The sequence below is a fragment of the Calidris pugnax genome, unplaced genomic scaffold (assembly GCF_001431845.1).
Source record: "Calidris pugnax isolate Ruff unplaced genomic scaffold, ASM143184v1 scaffold53, whole genome shotgun sequence".
Lineage (NCBI taxonomy): Eukaryota > Metazoa > Chordata > Aves > Charadriiformes > Scolopacidae > Calidris > Calidris pugnax.
This window is the reverse complement of record NW_015090792.1, coordinates 118,665-143,098: the sequence shown is the minus strand read 5'-3', so window position 1 is coordinate 143,098 and position 24,434 is coordinate 118,665. Positions and strand designations below refer to the sequence as shown.

At 42.6% G+C, this 24,434-nt stretch overlaps 1 protein-coding gene across 1 annotated transcript in view; it reads right to left on the bottom strand.

The window, feature by feature from the left end:
• Positions 1-24,434, bottom strand: part of PCDH15 (protocadherin-related 15) — a gene marked incomplete at its 5' end in the record, with an annotated part of 305,454 nt that overhangs the window by 169,735 nt on the left and 111,285 nt on the right. The window contains one exon of the mRNA XM_014966628.1: positions 7,720-7,836. Coding sequence (XP_014822114.1) covers positions 7,720-7,836 — 117 coding nt within the window. The remainder of the gene's footprint in view (positions 1-7,719; positions 7,837-24,434) is intronic.

Below are 24,434 nucleotides of genomic sequence, written 5' to 3'. Positions count from 1 at the left end.
TCACTTGCTGCTCCTGGAGCATTTTAAGGAGCTCTGCTTTTAGGCAGGCCATTTGTCCTTCTTAGAGAGCTAAGCTCTCAAACTGAGCACCGAGAGGAGAATTATTATATAAACAGTCCAGAAGACTCTCTCAGCAGCTGACGGATGTTGAATTGAGGGATTTATGCAACTGTAACCAACCCTGATACAGGCCTCAGTTTTCTTTAGCTACAAAGGATCATCTATTCGCTCAAGCAATAGATAGCAATGGATGCTGGCTGGGGATACTCCCCACCTGCAGTACGGCATCCAGCTCTGGAGCCTCAACATAAGGATATGGACCTGTTGGAGAGAGTCCAGTGGAGGGCCATGAAGATGATCAGAGGGCTGGAGACCCTCTGCTGTGAGGACAGGCTGAGAGAGCTGGGGTTGTTCAGCCTGGAGAAGAGAAGGCTTCAGGGAGAACTTATAGCCCCTTCCAGTACCTGAAGGTGCTACAAGAAAGCTGGAGTGGGACTTTTTCCAAGGGCGTGTAGAAGAGAAGGCTTCAGGGAGAACTTATAGCCCCTTCCAGTACCTGAAGATGCTACAAGAAAGCTGGAGTGGGACTTTTTCCAAGGGCATGTAGCAATAGGATGAGGGGTGATAGCTTCAAACTGAAAGAAGGTAGATTTAGACTAGGTAGAAAACTGAAAGAGGGTAGATTTAGATTAGGTAGAAGGAAGGTATTTTTCACTATGAGGGTGGTGAGACACTGGCCCAGGTTGCCCAGGGAAGTCGTGGCTGCCCCATCCCTGGAGGGGTTCAAGTCCAGACTAGATGGGGCTTTGAGCAACCTGGTCTGGTAGGAAGTGTGCCTGCCCAGGGCACGGGTGTTGGAACTGGATGATTTTGAAGGTCCCTTCCAACTCTAACCATTCTATGATTCTCTACTGAAGACTGTGCTAATAAAATTCAGAAGTGTCGGTGAGGGAGTCAGACATGGACTTCATCCAGGCTCTGGGAACTCTAAGTATCTCTCCTGTAAGAACTTTATCTCCAAGAGAAACCAAAGCTGCATACGTTTGTGTTAGCTAAAGCAAAGCAGCACTTCAAGATAAATATTTTTCTATAGGATATTATCACATCTACCTTAGTTGCCAGAAGTGCTTCTTTGGCACCTCCAGCAGAGATGCAGCGTTTCTGTGGTTCCCCAGCCATACAACCCCCTTGCAGAGTTATGCACCCCACACAGGATATCTGCTTTCACCTTGCAACATTTTGGACTTTGCTTTTGGTCAGATCACTGTTTTCATCACGAAAGAGTCAGTGGGGAAATTAAACTCATATAGGATCAGTGGAGCTCTTCCAGGAAAGAAAGCAAGGAGTTTATAGTGTCCTGAACATGACACATAACCATGATCCCCAACAGCCTAAACTAATCCTCTCCTGGATACCGAGAAGCCCCAGACAAATAGATGAAGTCCTTGAGCTCCAGCTGGACAACACTTCTGGAAAGAAAACTCAAGATGATAGGAAGGAAACCCTTGACACACAACTGTGTCTGCTGTTTCCCACTCACACAGTGTGGCCTCCCAATCCAGTGTTATTCTCCTCTTAGCTCGGTTTGCCCGGTGGCTGTGACACCTCACCGTCTGCTTCTTCACCACCACCACCCCCTGTGCAAACAGCACAACCTCTCACAGCTGGTCTAACAGCCACCTCCCTCTGCTCTCTCAAGTCTCTGCACAACAAAATATTTTGAATATATGAGTGCTTGTACCTCAAAGGGATTATTCAAACGCTAAACAGCAAGCCTGCTCAACTCTCTCAACAATTTCAATTGCAATGTTTGTAAAATTGCAGATTTTGATATAGGTATACCAGTTATTTGAAAAAGAATTGAAGACATACTCGAGCTTTTCCGTGGCAGCTGTATAACCATGGCTCTAGTCTATTGCCATAACTCCCTCTAGCTCCCTTGGCCTGTTTTTGTTGCTTTCTGCTTGGTATTTTCTTACCCTTTACATATACCATGTCTAGAATTAAATGTAAGCTCTTCTGGGAAAGACAGGGTGAGCAACTATAGGAGGTACTAAGTAATTAGAAAAGTCAAGCACCTCATAACTATTTTTAAACTGTAGAAAAATATACTCTGGATTGTTCCAAAAAACCAAAGGATAAAGGATTTACTATATTTCATTGAAACACATATAAATAAAAATTTATCAGATTTCAATGACCAGAATGGTATTTTAAATTAGACTGTTTTAAACAAAGTAAAAGTAACTTCTGAAACATAATTTATGTTCTCAGTCACTGCAAAAAAAGTGAATTCAAACTGGAAAAGAGTGGAAAGCAAAGGAGAATTTGGTAAGAACTTAAACTGACATTAGCTCAAGACAGCCTCTCAAATCCTGCTCTGGCCTTCAGCAAAAAGCACTGGTTTCTATGTTTTAATTCATATTTCACTAAGGACCTGAAATAATAACTATCAATCAGAGATCTCTTATGCCTTCAGGCCAAGATTTTTTGACCACTTTGAAGTCAACAGGTCAGAATAAAAACATGAAATACCAACTTTTTGTTTTGAATTAAACAGAAGTAACTGTTAACAGTAACCAAAAATCCATGGTGCTTTGCAACCAAATCAATCCTGTTATTAACAGCTGCATTTTAATGATGGATTATTGTTTTAGGCATCAGATTTGTATAGTTAAAAAAATTACACATCTTCATTCTGACTCAGCCATTCATTTGTTAACACATACACACATTCATACCATGTAAGATACACTGAGTTGCAAACAATTTACTGCATGGAGATTTGACGGAGAGAGTTGTTTTTTTTTTTAAGGAAAAACAACACGAAAAGCTTTAAACTACCCCTCCAGTAAATTAATCAAACAGTACTTCACTTAAGAGTAAAAGCTCACTTTCGCTCCTTGTGACTGTTTTGGTACTTCCATACCTACACCCTGTAAGTTTCTAAGTATCTTAGGAAATACACTGCTACTGCAGGTCAGAAAACTGTCACAAGTCTCTTCCAACTTCTCAGTCTTTCACCTTTGTTACTTTCTGTACCCCTACTACCCTCACTGACCATTTCATGCTTGCATTTATATTAATGACTTATCATTTAGATGTCAAAAGCCACAGATAAAGGCATGATCTTTTCTCAGGAGCATCACTGAACGAGCACTTCCACAGTCAAAAGAGGAGCACAGTAGGTAAAATACCTGCATGCTTTGCTACAGGTGACGATCTATTAAGGCTGACCTTCAGTGGCATGGATTTTTTTATTACCACTCACATGCTGGTCACTCCTGCTGTCACCTCTGCTGTTCAGGGACTGGGAGGAACAACAGGGCAACACCACAACAGCCCCAGTCCCACAGCTCGAAGGAGGGAGGAGCGGATGGATGATGGTGCCTGTGGGGTGAAATGGAGAGCCAAACTCTGCTGATCCCATTCAATACCTCCTTCTTACCCCAAACCTCTGCTCTTCTGCTGTTGGAAAATGCAAATTTGCCTTCCCTACAGAGAAACCACATGCAGGTGCTGAGCATTTCCATTTGGATTCTCATCCCATCCACATTAATTTAACAATGCAGAGCTAGGCTGGGATTTGCTGAAGACAGTGGGCATTCTCTGAAGAGCTTATTAGGTCTGAAGAGCTTTTATTGCAGGTGATGAAAAAAATTTAGCTTCGCTTTTATTCTGGTCTGAGTTCAATGTTGACAGGGGAATAGTCTGCATTACTTGTAAAATGACATCGGAAAAATTCAGGCTTAAATATTTCAAATTATTTCAGCTCTGTCTAGACCTGTCCTGATAAACAGCCATGTTTTAAAGCTGTATGTATGTATTTCCTTTCCTGAACTGATAAAATAGATGTATTAGTACTGTGCAATTAAGATTCCATCAAGTTAAAACACCCGAAACAAACAACTAAAATATCAATGATGATAACTAAGAACAGTCTTTCCCTTAAGGCAAGTTTATAGGAACATACTCTTGCTAAACAGAGAAAAGGCTGTGTGTTTTTTTAAAACAATTTCTGGTGAATTCATATGAAATACTTTGTGACATCATTTAATGCCAAACCCAGCTCCAAATAAGTACAGATCTGCCGGTAGCACAAAACATCTAAACAGATTGGTTTAGTCAGAAGAAGAAATACAGCCATTTATGCCTAATAGTTTTCTCTATCTCCTTTTTTATTTGAAAAGGAAAAACTATGAGCCATTAGTTTGAAATAAAATACCAACTTTCAAAAACTATTTTAAAAGCTTTCCTCCACAGGGGACTAACTTTTATGGCTAGGTATTCATCAAATGCCTAAGGGGAGTTTTATTTTTAAGCCTTCATAGAAATCAAATAAATGCAACAGTTGATTTTGAAAAACATTATCTTAACATTAGTGTCATATGCATTTATGCCTGTTATAATGGTAATAAAGATGACATTCAGTGATTTTGCTCTCTCTGTCATGTATGTGCATCATTTTCTCCACAGAAGTAGAAGCGATCCCCACATCTTTCAAATAGAAAACACTCAAAATCACGTAGAAGAAATCCACGAGGAAATCACAAGAAAGGAATCTGGGAGACATACGCACTTTAGTTAGGTTTTTATCCTCCCATTCTCATTCCACCTAGAGATGGCCATTATTATCCACTGTACAAAATAGCACGCAAGCTTATCAATGCCCAATTTCTACAGTTATCTGTTTCAAGTAACAGTGACTCTTACATGAGAATGGGCAAATACTTTACCAAGACCAAAATGTCTTGTTGTAAGGCAACAGATACTATCAAAAAGAAGCTGTACAAAAACCAAGTTAAAAAGTGATTCTCTACCACCAATGAATAAATATTATATTTTTCTATCCTCAGTAATCCCTTTATGTCGAAATTTCCACAGAATAGAAATTCAGCTTCTTGCCCAGTTTCATTGATCCTAAACATCCTTTTCTGCAGGCTTTTCTCAAAGGTCAGTATGACAAACCTGCCAGGAGCAAACACATACTGGTGCCAGTGGCAGAGACAGTTCCATAGGACTATGACTAATGAACTTAGTATTTCAGGTTTCTACTGTGGCAGCTGAAAAAAACTCACACTGTTCCAACAGTCCCAGTTTTCCCCATTCTCTACTGGCAGACCACTCTGAAGTGACTCCACTTGTGACAGGAGCAGAGGGTTTCCTTTTGAATTATTTGCTGTCAGCTGCTGAGGATGAGAGCTCTTGAGGACACTGGAGTTTTCCTACCTCCATGGTTCCCAAGCCATTCCTGGGCAGAACAACAGAGAATCTTCTCCAGCTAAGAAGCACCTGCTCAACTCCAACTCCCTGAAATGCTGAATGCAGTTCAGACCCCTTTACATGAAGGCAAGCTTTGCTAATTTGGTGGCAGTGCTCCAGCAGTACAACTGTGTTATTCAGGAAGAAACTCTAGCAAAATGAGCTAATACCTTTATGGAACATATAGTAGAAACTTAATTCTTGCAAACTTACAATGCCACCCAGAAACTTTGCCCACATTGATCTCAATTTCCATTCTGTAATCGGTAGGTTATTGTGCCTAACGTATGGAAGAAGAAGACATTCATGAACCGTGACAGTAAAAGCCGTCCACAAAGTAGAATTAAATAGTCTTAAATCAATTTAAAGTTGTTTTCCAGCAAACAGCTGAGAGACTTGAGCAACCAAGCCTACTTCCCTCTTCACATCTCTGTTCTAAACACGATGGTGGAAACCCAGGCCTGGAGTGCCCCAGGGAACAGTGAAGGAGGTCAAACAAAAGCACTGGACTCCCACAGAGCAAAAAGGCAGTGGGAGCAAGAGTGTAGGTACGACACAAAATTATGAACTCTTATGAAGACTTCTGAAGGGCAAGAGCAGGGAGTTCTACATTTTAGACTTCTCCAGTGCTACTAGAGATATATCCCCTTGCTTAGATGTAATGGTTCAAGTCCAGAAGAGGATCAGGTGAGGTGGGTACAAGCCTGACCAACCTTGCAGGTCCCTGATCTCCACAGATGCTGGAGCTTGTAACTTTTACATCAACTTCCTGGCTTGGAAGGCTCCCACACACCTGTAGATATGCCTCAAGTTTGCCAGGAACTCTGGCCTTTCCTGGTAGTTAAGGCATTTTACATGGAAATAGAGCTAATGGTTTGAATCCTACTCTTGGCAGAAGGAAGGCAGCCTAGGCCTCTAACACCCCATGGAAAGGCTTTTCCTAGGAAGATTAATATAACAAGATGCAAAGGGAGGAGAGCAGGCCCTACCACACCATCACCTTTCTCCTGGTGCATGCTAGAAGCCATGATTGCACCCAGATGTGACTTTGAAGGAGAGCATAGGTGTCTGCCACAAAGAGAGCAGTCCAAGGCTATGCATTTTTAAAAGCATCTCTAAGAGGTAAGACACTAGAAATTCCCACTTGCCCCTGCTGATCAGTCTAACGCATACATGTGCTGACTATTCTGCTTTTTATTAAGCAGATCTGTGCTTAACATGTTGGCTGGTTGGGACTCTATTCTAATGTGCCTGTGCTCTAAGGAGGGAGCTTAACACACCTCAGGCTCCATTCTGCAAGCAGAACATCAGGCACCAACATCTCTTAATACTCCCCTTCAAATTGTCCAAGACTAGCCATTAAGGCACATGTCTTACCATTTATTTTGTTTACTGCTCAGCTGTTATAAACTACCTTAAATGCCCCCCAGTTCAGTAATACTCCACTGACACTACTGCTCAGCTGTTATAAACTACCTTAAATATGCCCCCCAGTTCAGTAATGCTCCACTGATATCCATCACCTGCAGGGGATTTACCTACCTTCGTGTGGTAGGGCTTTTTACAGGGGACAGCAGGACTGTCCTTACAGAAACACTGCTTTAACATTTATGTCCTTGGGTGGTAAATAAATTACCGTGTTGCTTATTTAGCTAAGCTTCAGTTGATTTGTGTCAGAGCACTGCCATCAGCTTTTAATGTGCGTGGCCCATTCTCTCTGAACCCTTCTCCCTGAGGAATATTCTCCTTAATATGCCAAACACTAACAATTAAAAATGAAACCTGGCTGGCAGAACATCTTTGGCTTCTATTGTCCTCAGTGTATCATCTGGTCACCAATGTTCATCAACCCCTGATTACAAAAATTTATATTACCCTTCAGAATAGCTAACAAGTCAAAAATATGCGCCCAGTTCTGTCAATCAAGTGCTTCACCAGGGAACAGTGATAAAAGTCAGTGGCAGAAATGAACTTCATCCCCCAAAACAAATGCCCTCGGTTCAAATCCTGCGCATCCGACAGGGCTGGCCGCTGAACAATGGCTCTGTGATGCCTCAGACTGGAAACGCACGACGACTGCGAAACCAAGAAAGGGATAATCTTACAAAGCTGGGGTTTGTTGTTTCCTCTTTAAGCTGCAGAACTGTACCAAAGACAGGCATGGCTTCCCTTCCTGCCTATTCCTCTTATTCATCTACACTCTGAAGACAAATAAAAAGCTTTCAAAAAAATCTTCCTGGCAGAAAGGAGCTGTATCATTGATTTGTCAGGAACAATCGTTGTAAATGCAGTCTCTGTCCAGAACGACAAAGGACAGGCTGACATAAAAAATGTATGAGTTCCCGCTCTGCAAAACTCATAATAATCACCTTTGTTGTTGAGAGAGTTAGGTCACCTAGGAGGGTTAAAGATTTTTCCCTCTTGGGTGCAGAGTATTAATAGAACCTTTTTGCTTACCGGTGGGTCTTCATCCTCAGCTGAAACGGTCGTGATAACGGTGCCCTTGACTGCATCAGGAGCAACCATTCCCCTGTAGAGCTTTTTGCTAAATACTGGAGCGTAATCGTTCATATCCTGCAAAATATAATTAAGAGTTTAGTTCTGAAGTTCAAACAGAATTACAGATGCACTCACAATCTTTTTTTTTTTTTTTTTTAACTCTATCCACTCACTTCTTTGGTCATTAAGAAACCTATTTATTTGCTATTCATAGTCTCCCTCAGCTCTCAATTCCTTTACCACCACACAGAACTAGCACCCGTGGGGAAGGTGCCAAAGTTTAAAAAACAAACAAAAAACCAAAAATTCATGTGAGACAGATCAACAGAAGGAAATTCTGCAGAAAAAACATGCAGTCTCCCAAGTAAACAAAGCAGAGATTTTCATCACACCTGCTTCTCAAGCAGTGGGCCACACGTCTTTGCTGATTTTCTAAAATGAGCGAGCTGCTGCTGCTGCTTGATGGTGTTTGTTACCTCTGCATACGCAATAAATGGAGGGAAAATAAAATATCAGATGATTACCAGCACCTCATGAGAGTCTGAGGTGGTGCTCTTTGGACTGATATTGTCTAAAAGAAGCTCCAAAGGCCCAATTTGACGGATGCAGTAGTGTGCGTACTCACATATGTATACTTTCACACCTGTGTATGTTTGCATAGTTATATATGTATATATACATATATACACCTCCGTGTGTGGAAGATGTAACCTCACTCAAACACCAGGCAGTGAGGGACTGTGCAAGGTGGCACCAAGGCAGATGCAGCAGTTGGATGCACGTGGCTCTCGGTGACACGGTGCCCTGTGCATCAGGAGCCACGAACTCTGAGGAACTCAACCACCATCACAGGTTAGTACAAAGGCATTCATAGAATCATAGAATCATAGAATCATTGAGGTTGGAAGAGACCCTTGGGATCATCGAGTCCAACCATCTCCCCTACTCTACAAAGTCCTCCCCTACACCATATCCCTCAGTACCGCATCTAAACGGCCCTTAAACACAGCCAGGGACGGTGACTCTCTCTCAGAGAGTTCCAGAAAATTTATCTTCATGTTCCTTTAAAAAAATTAAATGTACATCTCTAAATCACAATCTTTATTCTCCCAATAAAACTGATTTCCAGGTTCTTTTCTGCACAGCCACTACCTTAGCTTGAATTATATTGAGAGCGGATTAATTCATTTTTTGCATACTATTATTTCTATTGTTTTGTGCATATGGATAACACGGATTACATTTTCTGAGTTTTTTCAGATCAAATCAGAAGATCACATGCCTTTAGGGGGAATACAGGTGCCACCCATGGCTTGGGTGACCCACACTCAAAGTTCATACAGATGTCACAGCCCTTCGTGCTGCAAATGCAATATGCTGATACTGGCCAGCACGCTGTACTGCACAGCCATTCAAACAGGCATCCACACCTCATCACAGGAAACAACACTATAAGAAACATCTACTTAAAAAAAAAAGAAAAAAAGACTGTTACAAGTCCACACAGTAAGTGCCTGAATAATTAATGCATTTTGTGTTCCACAGAAAGGTCTGCAATTCAAGTCTTCAAAGCACTGGAAATGCTTTTTCTCTGATTTTTAGCTTTTGAAAGAGACAACTGGATCATCAAGAAGTGACTACTAGGCAATTCAAACTAGGAGAGCATTCAAACATTTTGGAAAAAACCATTTGAATTCAAAGAAATTAGCATTTTTGCACTGAATTACAAGCACTGAATCTTATAATTTCTATTTCTTGACCTGCTTACAACAAAATATTTAGTTCATCTGAGAATTTAATAGCCAGGGCTATTTTACATAAAAACCCTTGTTTCTCACAACTCTTCAAAGTGACATGGGGTTATTCCTGGGGAGGAATAACCCCCTGCACCAGGAGAGGTTGGGGGTGACCTGCTGGAGAGCAGCTCTGAGGAGAAAGACCTGGGAGTCCTGGTGGACAACAGGATGGCCATGAGCCAGCAATGGGCCCTTGTGGCCAAGAAGGCCAATGGCATCCTGGGGGGCATCAGGAAGAGTGTGAGCAGCAGGTGGAGGGAGGTCATCCTGCCCCTCTGCTCTGCCCTGGGGAGGCCCCATCTGGAGCACTGGGACCAGTTCTGGGCTCCCCAGTTCCAGAAGGACAGGGAACTGCTGGAGAGGGGACAGCAGAGGCTACAAAGATGATGAGGGGCCTGGAGCATCTCTTAGGAGGAGGAAAGGCTGAGGGACTTGGGTCTGTTTAGTCTGGAGAAGACTGAGGGGGGATCTGATCAACGTCTATAAATACCTAAAGGGTGGGTGTCAGGAGAATGGGGCCAGTCATTTTTCAGTGGTGCCCAGGGACAGGACAAGAGGGAACGGGCACAAACTTGAGTAAAAGAAGTTCCACCTAAACATGAGGAGGAACTTCTTTCCACTGAGGGTGGCAGAGCCCTGGAAGAGGCTGCCCAGAGAGGTGATGGAGTGTCTGTCTCTGGAGACATTCCAAACCCACCTGGACATATTCCTGTCCAGAATTACTTTCCTGAGAGGGTGGTCAGGCCCTGGAACAGCCTGCCCAGGGAGGTGGTGGAGTCACCATCCCTGGAGGTATTTAAGAAATGTGTAGACATGGCTCTTCAGGGCATGCTCTAGTGCCCAAGATTATTGGTTTGTAGGTGGGTGTGATGTGGTGGGGTGCTGTGTGTGTTGTTGGTTTTTTTGGTTTGGTTTGGGTTGGGTTTTTTGTGGTTGGAATCAATGGTCTCAGAGGTCCCTTCCAACCATAATGATTCTGTGATTCTGTGCAACCTGCTCTGGGTGGCCCTGCTTTGGCAGGGGGTTGGACTAGGTGATCTCCAGAGGTCCCCTCCCACCCCACCGCATTCTGTGATTCTGTGACATTGCGCTTGTATAAATAAGCTATCTTTTGATCTGCTTTACTCCCAGAAATGCCACTGCAGAGCAATATATCACTATGGCAAAGAAACCAGCATCGTAGAGCAGTCTCACACCATAAGACTCCATTCACAGCTGTTCTACCTCAAAGAAAAGACAGGGAATGTGTCTGTTTGAAGCAGACACAAAGTAGCTATGCGTATAGAAATCCTAAGCATTTAGGGATGGAGTATTAAAAATCATCTCCGGGATGACAGGAGAAATGACTTACACACATAAGTCTTACAACTGTGTAAATCACTGTGTTTGAAACTTTTGGTTCATAGACCCTGAAAGTTTTCCAGTGAGATACATAACCTTTTACAAACTGTGTGCACACAGAGAAGCCACCTTTTGTCCCTCCATATGTGGTAACCACCCAATAATAAGCTTATGATAAATAATTTTTTTGGTTACAGCTTTTGCTTCCCATGATCTGGCTGCTTAGGATCACCTCCATGAAGGAAGTGAAGTTTCTGGAAAAACTCAGCCTTTTATCTGTATTTATGAATTTATTTTGGATCCACCTCTCTCTGTGCACCTACAAATTCACAGCCATACCTGGTCATTTTTCTTTGGCGTAGCAGCAAGAGATCACACTCCACTGTTTGCTCACTCGGGGGGTGGGGAGAATCACCGTGTGATGTTTTCATTATCTTCTGAATACCTTTATGTGACCTTAGTGTGTGAAAATCTGTGACTTAAGGTATTGGAAAGCGTAATCCTGTTTGAAGCTGATATACCATATACCCTGCCATAGAAAGTGAGTAAGTCATCCTATTTAACGCGCCTATTTTTCAAAATACATGGATCAGTACAAAATACACAGGAATACAAAGCAAAACATACAGTAGGGCAGGAAGCCTTCTGCCTCTCTAATTTATCTTTTCTCTATGAAAAGCTTTATGCACAATTGTGCCTCATAAACCTCAGCCGAGCTGACTGAATAGGCACCAAATGTCTCAGCCATAACTAGACAGAACAGCTCCATGGGCTTTTCTTCCTCGCTCATCGCTTCCTGAATCCTGAAACAGCCACTAATTCTTTATAGCGGAGTTCAAACTTAAATGTTTCCCCTTTTATCAAAATAAAAGTTCCCCATAAGAATCACCAGAGGTTGGCTTATTATGCGGCTGCGGTTAAATGCACTTCAGAGAGAGCCAGACTTCCATCAGACAGGCAATCAAGGCTCATCGCAAACATCTCCCATGAATAACTGCTAGAAGCAGAACAGGGATTTTTGCAGGCAGAAGGTTTACATGCAAAACATGCAGATGACATAGAAATGGGCTTTTTTTTTTTTTTTTGGTTGAAATGACTCTTCTGGATAATTCTCAACAGAGTAGGTGAAGAGTTTATTAGAGACACGTTGGAGAGTTTCATATACTATCATCTCCTTCAACTGGTATAATTTCTCTTCACATGGCATTTAAAGGTACCAAAAAAGGTCACAAAAAGAGATTATTGATTTTCTAGCAAAAAGCGCCACCACCACGGATGGAACACAGTCTAGATCTGATGTTGATAGAGCACAGAGAGAAAGTACACTCTGTATTTTCTGTGAACAGCTTGAGAGATCCACCCCATTCCACCTCCAAAACCCATGCCCCTGTATTCAAGGTCTCCAATCCAATTTTCTTCGTAGAAGTGGACTTAACAGTGAGCAGTGCTCGGCATTCCCTGAGGGACAGCATTCTCAGGTTTTCATCACAGAGGGACTTGGGGCAAAAAGATGACATTTAGAGAATCACAGAATCACAGAATCTTAGTGGTTGGAAGGGACCTCTGAGATCATCGAGTCCAACCACAAAAACAAACAAACAAAAAAAACCCCCAAAACTCCAACCAAACAAATACAAAACCCACCACACCAAACGCCCACCAAAACCGCCCCCACCAACTAAACCCCACCACAACCACCTCACCATAAACCAATAACCTTGGGCACTAGAGCATGCCCTGAAGAGCCATGTCTATACGTTTCTTAAATCCCTCCAGGGATGGTGACTCCACCACCTCCCTGGACAGGCTGTTCCAGGGCCTGACCACTCTCTCAGTAAAGTAATTCTTTCTAATATCTAATCTAAATCTCCCCTGCCCCAACTTCAGACCATTTCCTCTGGTCTTGTTGTTCGTCCTTTGGGAGAAGAGGCCAACCCCTGCCTCTCTACACCCTCCTGTCAGGGAGTTGTAGAGGGCAATGAGGGCTCCCCTCAGCCTCCTCTTCTCCAAACTCAACATGCCCAGTTCCCTCAGCCTCTCCTCATAGGACTTGTTCTCCAGGCCCCTCACCAGCTTGGTGGCTCTCCTCTGGACACGCTCCAGCACTTCAATGTCTTTCCTGTAGTGAGGGGCCCAAAACTGAAAAGCCCTCTGCTTCTATCATTCCTGGAGACCAAGGTCCAAGACGTGTTTTTTGCACAGATAAATACAATAATTGAGGATTATGCCATACCCGATGGCTTCTGCGTCCCACACCGCTAAGCCTGACTTTGCAGAGAAGGCTGCAGCAGATGAGCGTGATCCTGAACCACAGGTTGGGAACAGGGCAGTGACCTTCTACCAAGCTGTGGTCAGACGCAGTGTAATCACCTTTTACATCTGGGCCATAATCCTACACACGCCTTTGCGGCCAAACTGCAGCATCTTACAACTGTTCACAGTTCATTGCTTCAGTCACATAAATCCAGGCTGCTATTAACTATCAGGCACACACAAAAATATGTAAATGGAAAATAAAGGTAATGAATTCTCTATATATCTCACTTTAAAAGACTGGGGCTGTGTATTTTGACAGCTAGGTAATAGCAGTCACATATTTATATCTCAATACAAAACAGCCTTTGTATCACTCTCATCTAGCTGCAGATTTATTATATTTTTATGCATCTTTGTTTACAAAACAGAGTGAAAGTCAAAGCATAAAACCCCCAAAGCCTTCTCCCTGTCACAGATGCTCTTTATCTACCACTTCTTGCTTGGTTTTGTTTCATATTGCTCACACTGGGCAGCACATAAAGGCAGAACAGGAGACATCCTTACATCTTTCCCTTCCACAAAGACTAGGAACCAAGCATGAAGGAAGCACAGTATAGGAGGGCTGCTCAAATACTGCTTTTCTTAAGAATCCACACTGGTACCTTCAAAAGCAAAAGAAGACACATTAAGAGATTTCTTGATGCCAACTCATTTGTTAACTCAGACGTAATCCTTAGCACAGGAACAATCCCACTTCCTGATCAACTTCCTTTCCCTCTGAACAAGACACATCTCGTTCACAAGATTTAAAAGGTTGTTACTTACCAAAGGGTTTGTAGGAAACAAACATTGACCTGTCTGCAAAGATTATGAAAATGCTGAACAAAAATGTCAGTGAACTAAGATAGTCATCTAGGAACGCCAATGCAGAAAAACAAAGCATGCGGGAGGAAAGGCATTAAGGACCAAATCAATATGTAATTTAAAAATCATTAAGACAGTCACCAGCAGTAATGCACTCGTACTAAAGTAGGTGCTTCTCGACAGGCGGTGACTGCTGACACGGGAGGGTGATACACAACTAGAGCAGCAGGGAAATATCTGCAGTACAGCATTCCCAGCATCAAACTAACTTGTAAATTTAAATGGACTTCAGAGACATTAATACATTTTTGATTTCTGAAGATACCAAGAGACTTTTAATGCTTGTACTCTGCTAAGTTAAGAATATAAGCCTTCCACATCTGGCTGAAATAATTCCCTCTTCCCCCTCACTCACTAAAATTGGGAGTTGGACTAGATGATCTCTATGGTCCCTTCCAACTCTAAAAATTCAGTGAAATTCAGTGAAATTGGGATTCAAATGTCTGCCTTCTTCCTTGCTCCATCACTGCCCCTCACCTGTAGCTGGAGTGCCTACAGCTCCGGTGGACTCCCACACAGGGAGCAGAAGGACCCTAATTCAGCCACTTCAGCAGCTCCCACATCCTGGAATCACCAGGATTTACAACAGCCTTTGTCACAGACAGGAGCAGCCCCACTGCTCTTCCCTGACCTCGAAGAACATCCTGCAGATCCACCTCCCAAAGGGCTGAGAAGCGCCTGTGGAAATAACACCCCACCCTTCCAACAGAGCCAAGCCTGGGGAGGTCAGCTGCACCAGGAGTTGCTATGGCAGTTCCAGGATATTTGGAAAATCCCGCCCAAAGGAAGGAGCCGGACACACTGGGATTCTGGCTCCTTCCTGCGAGCTGCTGAGAGTAAGGAGTTGGGATCAGCTCAGGATGCAGCCCCGTCTACTCCAGTGAGCTACAGCTGCAGCCCCTGACTGTCACCACCCTTCCAGTAATAACATCCAGCATTAATTACATCCATCCATCCAATATACTGTCACCACCCTTCCAGTAATAACATCCATCCATCCAATAACCTAACCTAAAGGATATTCTTTCTAAAGTGTCTATTTTTGTCAGTTAGGTTGACGGTTGGACAAGATGATCTTTAAGGTCCCTTCCAACCTAGAGGATTCTGTGATTCTGTAAAGAATAATTTATTTTTTTTTTAAATGTGTTTTGGCAGAAAACTTGTTTTGTAAGAGAAAAATAAAGAGCAAAACATTCAGTTAATCAGCTACCTCCACACAAGCAACTCCAGACGACACTCCAATACATTCGATCTATATTCATGTGTATATACACATATCGACGTGTACATAAATATTACATTTAAATATGCATCTCAGGCATAATAATTCATGCAAATGCCCTTTTATCCCTCAAAGGGAACCCTGTAAGTGAAGAAATCACTGCCTGTCGGCTGCAGTGCACTAGAGGGCAGCCCTACCCCAGGGGAGTGAAGCCTCTCCTTCACCAACACCCGCAGAAATCCACACAGAATCACAGAATCACAGAATCTTCTAGGTTGGAAGGGACCTTAAAGATCATCTTGTCCAACGCTGGACTCTCTCCCCGTTTCCTTCTTACCAAAACAGGGTTATGCTTCTTTACATCTAGTCAGCTAGGATTTGAGACCTTTTTCCAGCTTATAAAGTCAGTCTGACTTTTTAATCCCTGTTGTTGTTTTTTTTTTTTTTTGTAGATTGTGACCTAATTAAAATCAAATGCTGAGTATTTATTAAAATAGCTGTAACTCTGTGCCAGCAAAATCTAATTATTCATCTACTCAACAGCTCCAGAGGGACAAGGTCCTGTCAAAGAACACCAAAATCACAGGTTCTGTTGATTTAGCTACACCACTAAGACAATGACAATGTTTGGATGATTTTTCCCACTCTCAACAGAGTCCATGTGTCGAGGTGCCCACCTCGGGAGCCTGCGTCACAAATGCAATTTTGCACCAGGCTTCCCTTTCTTCTTGCCTCTCTCCTCAACTGCTGAGTGAAAAGTCTCTGACCACAACTATTCTAGAAGTCAGAGGAGATGTTATACTCTCCTATTTCTGACCTGCTGAAAAGAAACATCACTCATTGAGTTTGTTAGCTACTTAAACATTACATTTGCTTGGTTTGTAAATACTTAGATAAAGAGTTTATAAGCACGTCCATGCATTTTTTCTACCTCTTTAGGACTTCCCTCTCTGATCACCCCTTCTGATACCAAGGTTTCTAGTCAACTATATCTAAGTGGAACCCAACACTCCCTTGCTGTAATAACCAGCGTGACTGAACAGCGTCTGAGTTAATAAATACATATTAGGCATTTACAACTCCTTTTGCAGCCTGCTGGCTTTTATCACAAGTGTAATAAATTGGAAAAAAAAATGCATTTTTAAAGTGCTCCCTGCTTCCACTAAAGTTCAATGTACATAACGTGATCCCAGAAAGGGAGAAAGTAAAAAGCTCTACTTCAAAGCATGGCATGTGTCACGCACTGAAATTTTAAAACCTTCCCAATCTTTTCCTACAACTACAGATACGTATCTGTAATTTTCTGCTGTCATTTTGTTTTGAACATCTGCCACTTAAGTCTACGTGCACATTACCAGAGCTGGTGCCTTCCCATCTGAGCTGCCTCCAAGTGTTTAATAATGCCCGGCTGCCTGGGGACATCCAAGGGCACATTTAACATTCCCCCACCATGTTTGTGAAGCTATTCTATGGAAAGGAAAGGGGGTGCTTTGGTATCATTGCACTTGAAAATCATTATTCCTCTTGGGCATTCTTTACCCATAGAAATATGTCATTAATGAAAATCATTATTCCTCTTGGGCATTCTTTAACCATAGAAATATATCATTAATTTCATTACAGAATCAAAGAATCTTCTAGGTTGGAAGGGACCTTAAAGATCATCTTGTCCAACCATCAACCTAACTGACAAAAATAGTCACCCACACAACAAACAAGGAGCATCATCACTAAACCAGACCTCCCAGCACTACATCAACCCGTCTTTTGAACACCTCCAGGGATGGTGCCTCAACCACCTCCCTGGGCAGCCCATTCCAATGCCTGAGAACCCTTTCAGTGAAAAAATTTTTCCTAATATCCAGCCTGAACCTCCCCTGGCGCAACTTGAGGCCATTTCCTCTTGTCCCATGGCCTGTGACTTGAGAAAAGAGACCGACCCCCACCTCTCTACCCCCTCCTTTCAGGGAGTTGTAGAGAGCAATAAGGTCTCCCCTCAGCCTCCTCTTCTCCAGGCTGAATAACCCCAGCTCCCTCAGCCTCTCCTCATAAGACTTATTCTCCAGACCCCTCACCATCTTTGTTGCCCTTCTCTGGGCCCGCTCCAGCACCTCAATGTCTTTTTTATGGTAGGGGGCCCAAAACTGGACACAGTACTCAAGGTGAGTACTTATTTATTACTAAATAAGCAGAATGAAAAACCCTAAAGGCCCCAATATTTCATGGCATCATAGCCCTTAATGGTTTGGACCAGCCTCACCCTGCCCCTGGGCCGATCATCCCATTTCACCCCAGCCAGGGCCCCCCTCCTGCTCCAGTGATGCCACAGGGTACCAGTCCCAGCCCTGCCTCTGGCCCCATCCCCAACCACGTCGATGGAGCCTGTTGGTCTGCCCACCTGGGACGGCACCCACTCAGGGAGGGCATTACCCATGCTGGATCACCCTCGGCTCCTGGTTCATCTCTCCACGTGGAGCAGTCTTGCTCACACTAATCTTAGAATCATAGAATCATAGAATCACTGAGGTTGGAAGAGACCCTTGGGATCATCGAGTCCAACCATCTCCCCTACTCTACAAAGTCCTCCCCTACACCATGTCCCTCAGCACTGCATCTAAACGGCCCTTAAACACATCCAGGGATGGTGACTCCACCCCCTCCCTGGGCAGCCTGTTCCAATGCCCGACCACTCTTTCGGTGAAAAATTCCTTCCTAATGTTCAGTCTAAACCTACCCTGTTGGAGCTTGAAGCCATTCCCTCTCATTCTGTCACTAATTACCTGTGAGAAGAGACCAGCACCAACCTCTCTACAGTGTCCTTTCACGTAGTTGTAGAGAGTGATGAGGTCTCCCCTCAGCCTCCTCTTCCTCACACTAAACAGCCCCAGCTCCTTCAGCCGCTCCTCATACGATTTGTTTTCCAGCCCCCTCACCAGCTCCGTTGCCCTCCTCTGCACTCGCTCCAGCACCTCGAGATCTCTCTTGGATTGAGGTGCCCAAAACTGGACACAACACTCGAGGTGTGGCCTCCCCAGTGCTGAGCACAGGGGGACAATCACCTCCCTACTTCTGCTGGTCACACTATTTTTGATACAAGCCAGAATGCCATTGGCTTTCTTGGCCACCTGGGCACACGGCCGGCTCATATTCAGCCATTTGTCAACAATTTCTCCATCTGTTTCACTACCAGTTCATGAAAAAAACATGGAAGGGGGAAGTGAACTCTTTGTAACAAGCTCCCAAGGCCCCACACATTGTTGACCCCTGCCACAAGGCCTCAGCTTGCCCTTTAACAAAATATTTTTAGGCCCAAGTAAGCAAGTGCTTTCATTTTGATGCACCTATGCTTTGCAGTGGGTTCCTGAAGCTCTGCTTAGCTTGAAAGGAAGTGCCAGGCAGAGGTTATCACTCGGCAGAAACCTCTCCAGCACGGCGCTCATCGATGTTTGTACAGGAGGAGACCTTTGCTACTGTCATTACATCTCAGCTACAGCATCCCTAAGGGCCACCCTTTCTCACCATCCATTCCTCTGGTCCGTGCCAACTGGCTGTACCCACCTGATGCCTGCAAGTCTTTCACTAACTCCTCCATTTCTGCAAACCCTCATTTGATTCTTTATCTATTATTAAACTTAGTAACTTTCCTAACCCTTTTAATATGATGCTAATCAACCCTATTCAGAACAGTACGAATGTGTAAATGTAATACTAAATATTAAAATGCAGTTTTCATATGCTTTCATGTCGTAGTGATCTTAAATTACATGATAGTCTAAAAATAAAGCTCTTTGTAGTGATCTTAAATTACATGATAGTCTAAATATAAGTTTTAAAGCTCTTCTGAAAGAAGGTCTCTGGATTTGGTGTCACAAACTCAGCATTGAACCAACTGAAAATTTGAGCTGTGACTTCCGAAAACCATTCTCTCAAGGGGTGAATTTATTTTACTGAAAGAAAATCAAAATTTTATTCAACTGTAATCCCTTTACTGGACGATTATCTTTTCTTTTCCTCTTCCCTAAATGTCTACCATGCCATGTACACAGCTAGAGAAAAATACAACCACAGATCTGTACCTTGTGTCAAGAATTGTTTGAGATATATATATATATATTTCAACCACAGATCTGTACCTTGTGTCAAGAATTGGTTGAGATATATATATATATTCGTGCATGCACGTAAACTGCATCTATTCTTTCACGAAGCAAAGAGGAAGCTGAGAGGATACAACACTATTCTCCAGGCCTTAATAACCATTAACAATCCCCTGAAGGACTACTGTAGGCAGTTAATATACTATCTAGAACTGGGACAATAACAAGGATCTTAAGATTTCAAGCAAGCTCTCATCCTTCAGCTAAAAGACTGATATTATTACTTTAAATGAGTGATTTGTCGTAATTTACCCAGGTAATTCCGTGGAGTGGTTCGCAGCAACAGAATATTACACATCCAGGTACATCCAGCCTTTCAAATTGATTGCCAAGGAACTAGGAATGAGTAACTGTACAATGACTTAAAATCACCAAGGTAAAAAAATTCTTTCAAAGATATTTTCAGTTTTGTTTCCTCTGTAATTTGTGCTTTCAATTCATCAGTCAGTTTCTGTAATTTATACAAAGAAGGTGAGCACAGAACAATTTATACTTCCTAATGTATATGATAAAAGTAATGGGAAAAAATCACGTATCCCACTGATTTTTAGCTTTACAACTGCTTCTTTTACAAATGCAATAGCAAGTTAATTCTAATATCAATAACCATATTTGTGATGGAAAACCTAGTGTGATTATTTCCACTTCAAATTACTTAAGTGAAAGAGTGCCCTCAAAGTTTTGACTCGTGAAACATGCAGCTGGGGGCAGGGGGTGGGAATGAACTCATCACATGGCATAATACAGAAATACCTAATTCCACCAGATACTGGAGTATCAAGAACTTTAAGTCCCTTCCCATTCTTTGTGTAATATCTTGGCCTCTTCTAATAAACACGTACCAACCTCAAAGGTATTGTCCTTTAAGGTTCATGCATCTCACCAGTACATTCATCCTCCAAGATACAAGAAAGGTTTGCAAGAAACCTTTCTTTTTGAGCCTACAATTTTGATTTGCCAAGATATTGTTCCAACTTCACATTTACATTAAGTCCACTGAAGTAAGCCACTACTTGAAAGCTACTCCTAGCTTTGCCACAAGTATTCAAAATACCTTTTAGATTTATGTAGCAACCACAGTGACTAATTTCGAAGGACTGAGGCTAGAGAATCAAGCGATGTTGAGTAACTTTGAGCAGCAAGTACAAGATCTCTGTGATGATGCTGACAACACAACATGACAAACTGTATGAAGCGGCACTTTGAATTTTGTCTTAATGGGGTGCAGTGCTTCTTCACACAAAAGATCTCTGTGATGATGCTGACAACACAACGTGACAAACTGTATGAAGAGGCACTTTGAATTTTGTCTTTAATGGGGTGCAGTGCTTCTTCACACAGGGTTCTTTCTTTGAAGCTATACAAAATACAGGCTTGTTAACATGCTATAACTGCCTCTTTTTAGATATTTAGTGCTCAGCAAGCCCGAAAGTAGTTCATAATATAAATTAAGGGATATTAGTCATAGTAGAAAATATGCGGCAATAAATGAGCAGCAGATGATTGAACGGGCAAGTTGAGATTGGAAAAAAAATACATGTTTACTGAGACTGTAGTCCAACACCACACCTGTTATGCCTTTAATGCTACCAGAAAAGAAATAAATAAGCAGTTACATTTTGGAAGGAATACAGCTCATTTTTTGAACTTTCATGTACGTTATGTGCTGCTGCTGTGCTGGACCACCCTGTGTTTCTTTAAATGGGAAGTGTTTTTCGTTGTGTGCTAGAAAGGAAGGATTAACTTCATGGATGTAAATTTATCGAAAAAATGTAACTTAAATTTTATTTTAGAAATATTAGAAACTGATGACTTGTTTAGCCTTAACTGAGTCACTCACATCTTTTATCTCCCATGCATCCTTCATTACCTCTATAATTTCTGGCAGAAAATCTTCATCATTATGGTAATTAAATCTCACCATAACATGAAATCCCACCATAATGAAGCAATGATGGATTACTGCTCACCTGCTCATTAGAAACAAGAATTGACTGAATTTATAGTGAATACCTGCAGGAAGAGAAAGCAGTAGTAGCTAAGCATATGCACGGCTATGTAAACATAATAATGTCCCCCCTCTCCCTAATGACAACCTGTGGATCCTTCTTCTCCCATTCTCTCCTAGAGACAATTTAAGCACTTTATAGAGACTACAGCCCCTCACTCCCCAGCAGTCTGCAGCATTCCAGCAAATGGGCCCTGTCAGAGGAGAAGGTCCTGATGTAAAATTTTATTCCAGCTGTCTCAAACTCTGGGTTCCTGCATACTTTCTCCAACTCACTTTTATTTCCTTTGCTTTACTATTGGCTCTGATTGTTTGCTGATTCATCCACACCTTTGCTTTACTATTGGCTCTGATTGTTTGGTGATTCATCCACAAACATGAACATGCAGCTGCTTCAAATCCTCCCACTCTAGAAAAGCAAAAAAATTCACAGAATCACAGAATGATACGGGGTTGGAAGGGACCTCTGGAGATCATCTAGTCCGACCAAAGCAGGTCCACCCAGAGCAGGTTGCACAGGAACGTGTCCAGGTGGGTTTGGAATGTCTCCAGAGAAGGAGACTCCACCACCTCTCTGGGCAGCCTCTTCCAGGGCTCTACCACCCTCACAGGAAAGAAGTTTCTCCTCATCTTTAGATGGAACTTCTTATGTTCAAGTTTGTGCCCATTTTCTCTTGTCCTGTCTCCGGGCACCACTGAAAAAAGACTGGCCCCATTCTCCTGACACCCACCCTTTAAGTATTTATAGGCACTGATCAGATCCACCCTCAGCCTTCTCCCGACTAAAAAGACCCTAAAAAGTCCCTAAGCCTCTCCTCCTAAGAGAGATGCTCCAGGCCCCTCATCATCTTTGTAGTCCTAGTTCTATTTTCCCTTGTTCTGACTCAAGGTTTAGGCTGTTGCAGAAACAAAGGGAGCATCGTTGTGTAAGCAGGTTGGAGCTCTGCGCTGCTCTGGCATCATTACAACCATGATCCTGCCAACTTGAATATGAAGGACAGCAAGAAGGGTCATGTTGATGAACTATTCAGAGCAACCAGGGCAGAGATAAAAATGTAGGTGTTACACATTTTTTGTATGGTTGGTTTGCTTCTTTAATGCAAAGTTGCCAAGGAAGGGAAGACTTAGGATAATGATGACGGAAGATTCAAATTCACCACCATGATAAGTACCAACCAATGCCCATCATGCATGACTCTTATGATGCCTATCATGCATGACAGGATGACTTTTAACTTCTCAACGGCGTACTTTTCTTGAAAAACAAGCTTGACAGTTGCAGTTTGTGTACTCTCTGATGATAGCAGTATGTTAATTGATGTTCATGGGTATCGTCAATTTTATTAAATCTGGACATTAATGGTATAATGTTTATGACAATCCACTGGGATTAAGGCACTGTAGGAATTATATGAACTATCTAGTTGGTGGCCTCGTAATATGGCATTGCTGGAAATATATAGATATGTTTTGATTTATACTTGTTACGCTACCACTTTGACTCATCAGCCAGAGATAATGGCTTCAATCCACTACATACTCTACTTGAAAAACTAAAAAGAAAACCAATCCCAGAACACAGAAGGAGGAGAAAAAGCAATTATAACAAACAAGAAAGAGACATAAATTAATAAAAAAATAATGCTGGTAATAACAATAAGAGGAGGTCACAGCATAAAATATACAAGTACCTTCCAGGCCCCATGATACAGAAATTCTTATAATATGTATTTAGGAACACATTACTCATTTAACAGCAATATAAACTGCAAAAACGTTAGTTCTCTTTCTGTTAAGAAACTCTATTACCCTAGTAATTGTTTCCAAATGTTAAATCCTAATAATAAGCACACCATTTGAACAGTAATGACTTTGCTCCTTCCAATACTGGGACACATTTACATTGTGAGGGGGTGCCTGTGCGTACTGCAGCGTGTGCTACAGCCCTCCCAGCAAACCATTCAGCCCTCTCAGACACCGAGTGAATGCAAATCTCTGTCGCTCTCACAACAAGAGGAACTATGACTTGATACTGGCAAACCACTGAAAAAAACCAAATTGTGTCTTGGAGTTGCTAATGCAATCCAATCCCCTAAACTATGTTTTCAAGACTGATAAAATTTGCTATGTCTAACCTCTATAATTATCTATCCGTTAAAAAAATCCAGGTGAAATAAAAAGTTTTGTGTTCTCAATTAAAGATCAGATTATAATTGTCAGTTATTCTGGATGAACATTTGTGCAATCTCCCACACCATCCCAAGACAAAATGAGTCATTACCACTTTCAGGTTAAGGGGAAAAGTTATGAAAGCAGTGAGAGGAATCTTTCCATCATTTCCCAGCAGTCCTGGCAAACTGGGGAGGGCCCAGCCGACTGGTGTCTAGCAAATGTGACGCCAATCCACAAGATTGAAACAGAGACATTTTTGGCAGTTTGCTATGGAGCAAACTATGGAGTATGCTATAACCCTCTGATTATTACCCCCTTTTAGTATTTCAGGTGGGTAGCGAAGAAGTGGGGAGAAGCAGCCTGAAATCAATTAAAAAAGATTTTAGAGCCTTGGGACGGCTACTTAAGGGATCAGGAACACAAGTTGTGTTCTCCTCTATCCCTCACTAGCAGTGATGAATGAGGAAACAGACAGGAAGAGGCACCAGGTCAATTTGTGGAAGTGCTCACTGAGCCACTTTCCATCATTTCCCAGCAGTCCTGGCAAACTGGGGAGGTCCCAGCTGACTGGTGTCTAGCAAATGTGACACCCATCCACAAGAAGGGTCGGAAGGATGATCCGGGGAACTCCAGGCCTGTCAGTCTGACCTCGGTGCCTGGGAAGGCCATGGAACAGACCATCCTGAGTGCCATTATGAGGCACAGGAAGGTTACCCAGGTGACCAGGCCCAGCCAGCACGGGTTCAGGAGGGGCAGGTCCTGCTGCACAAACCTGATCTCCTTCGATGACAAAGTGA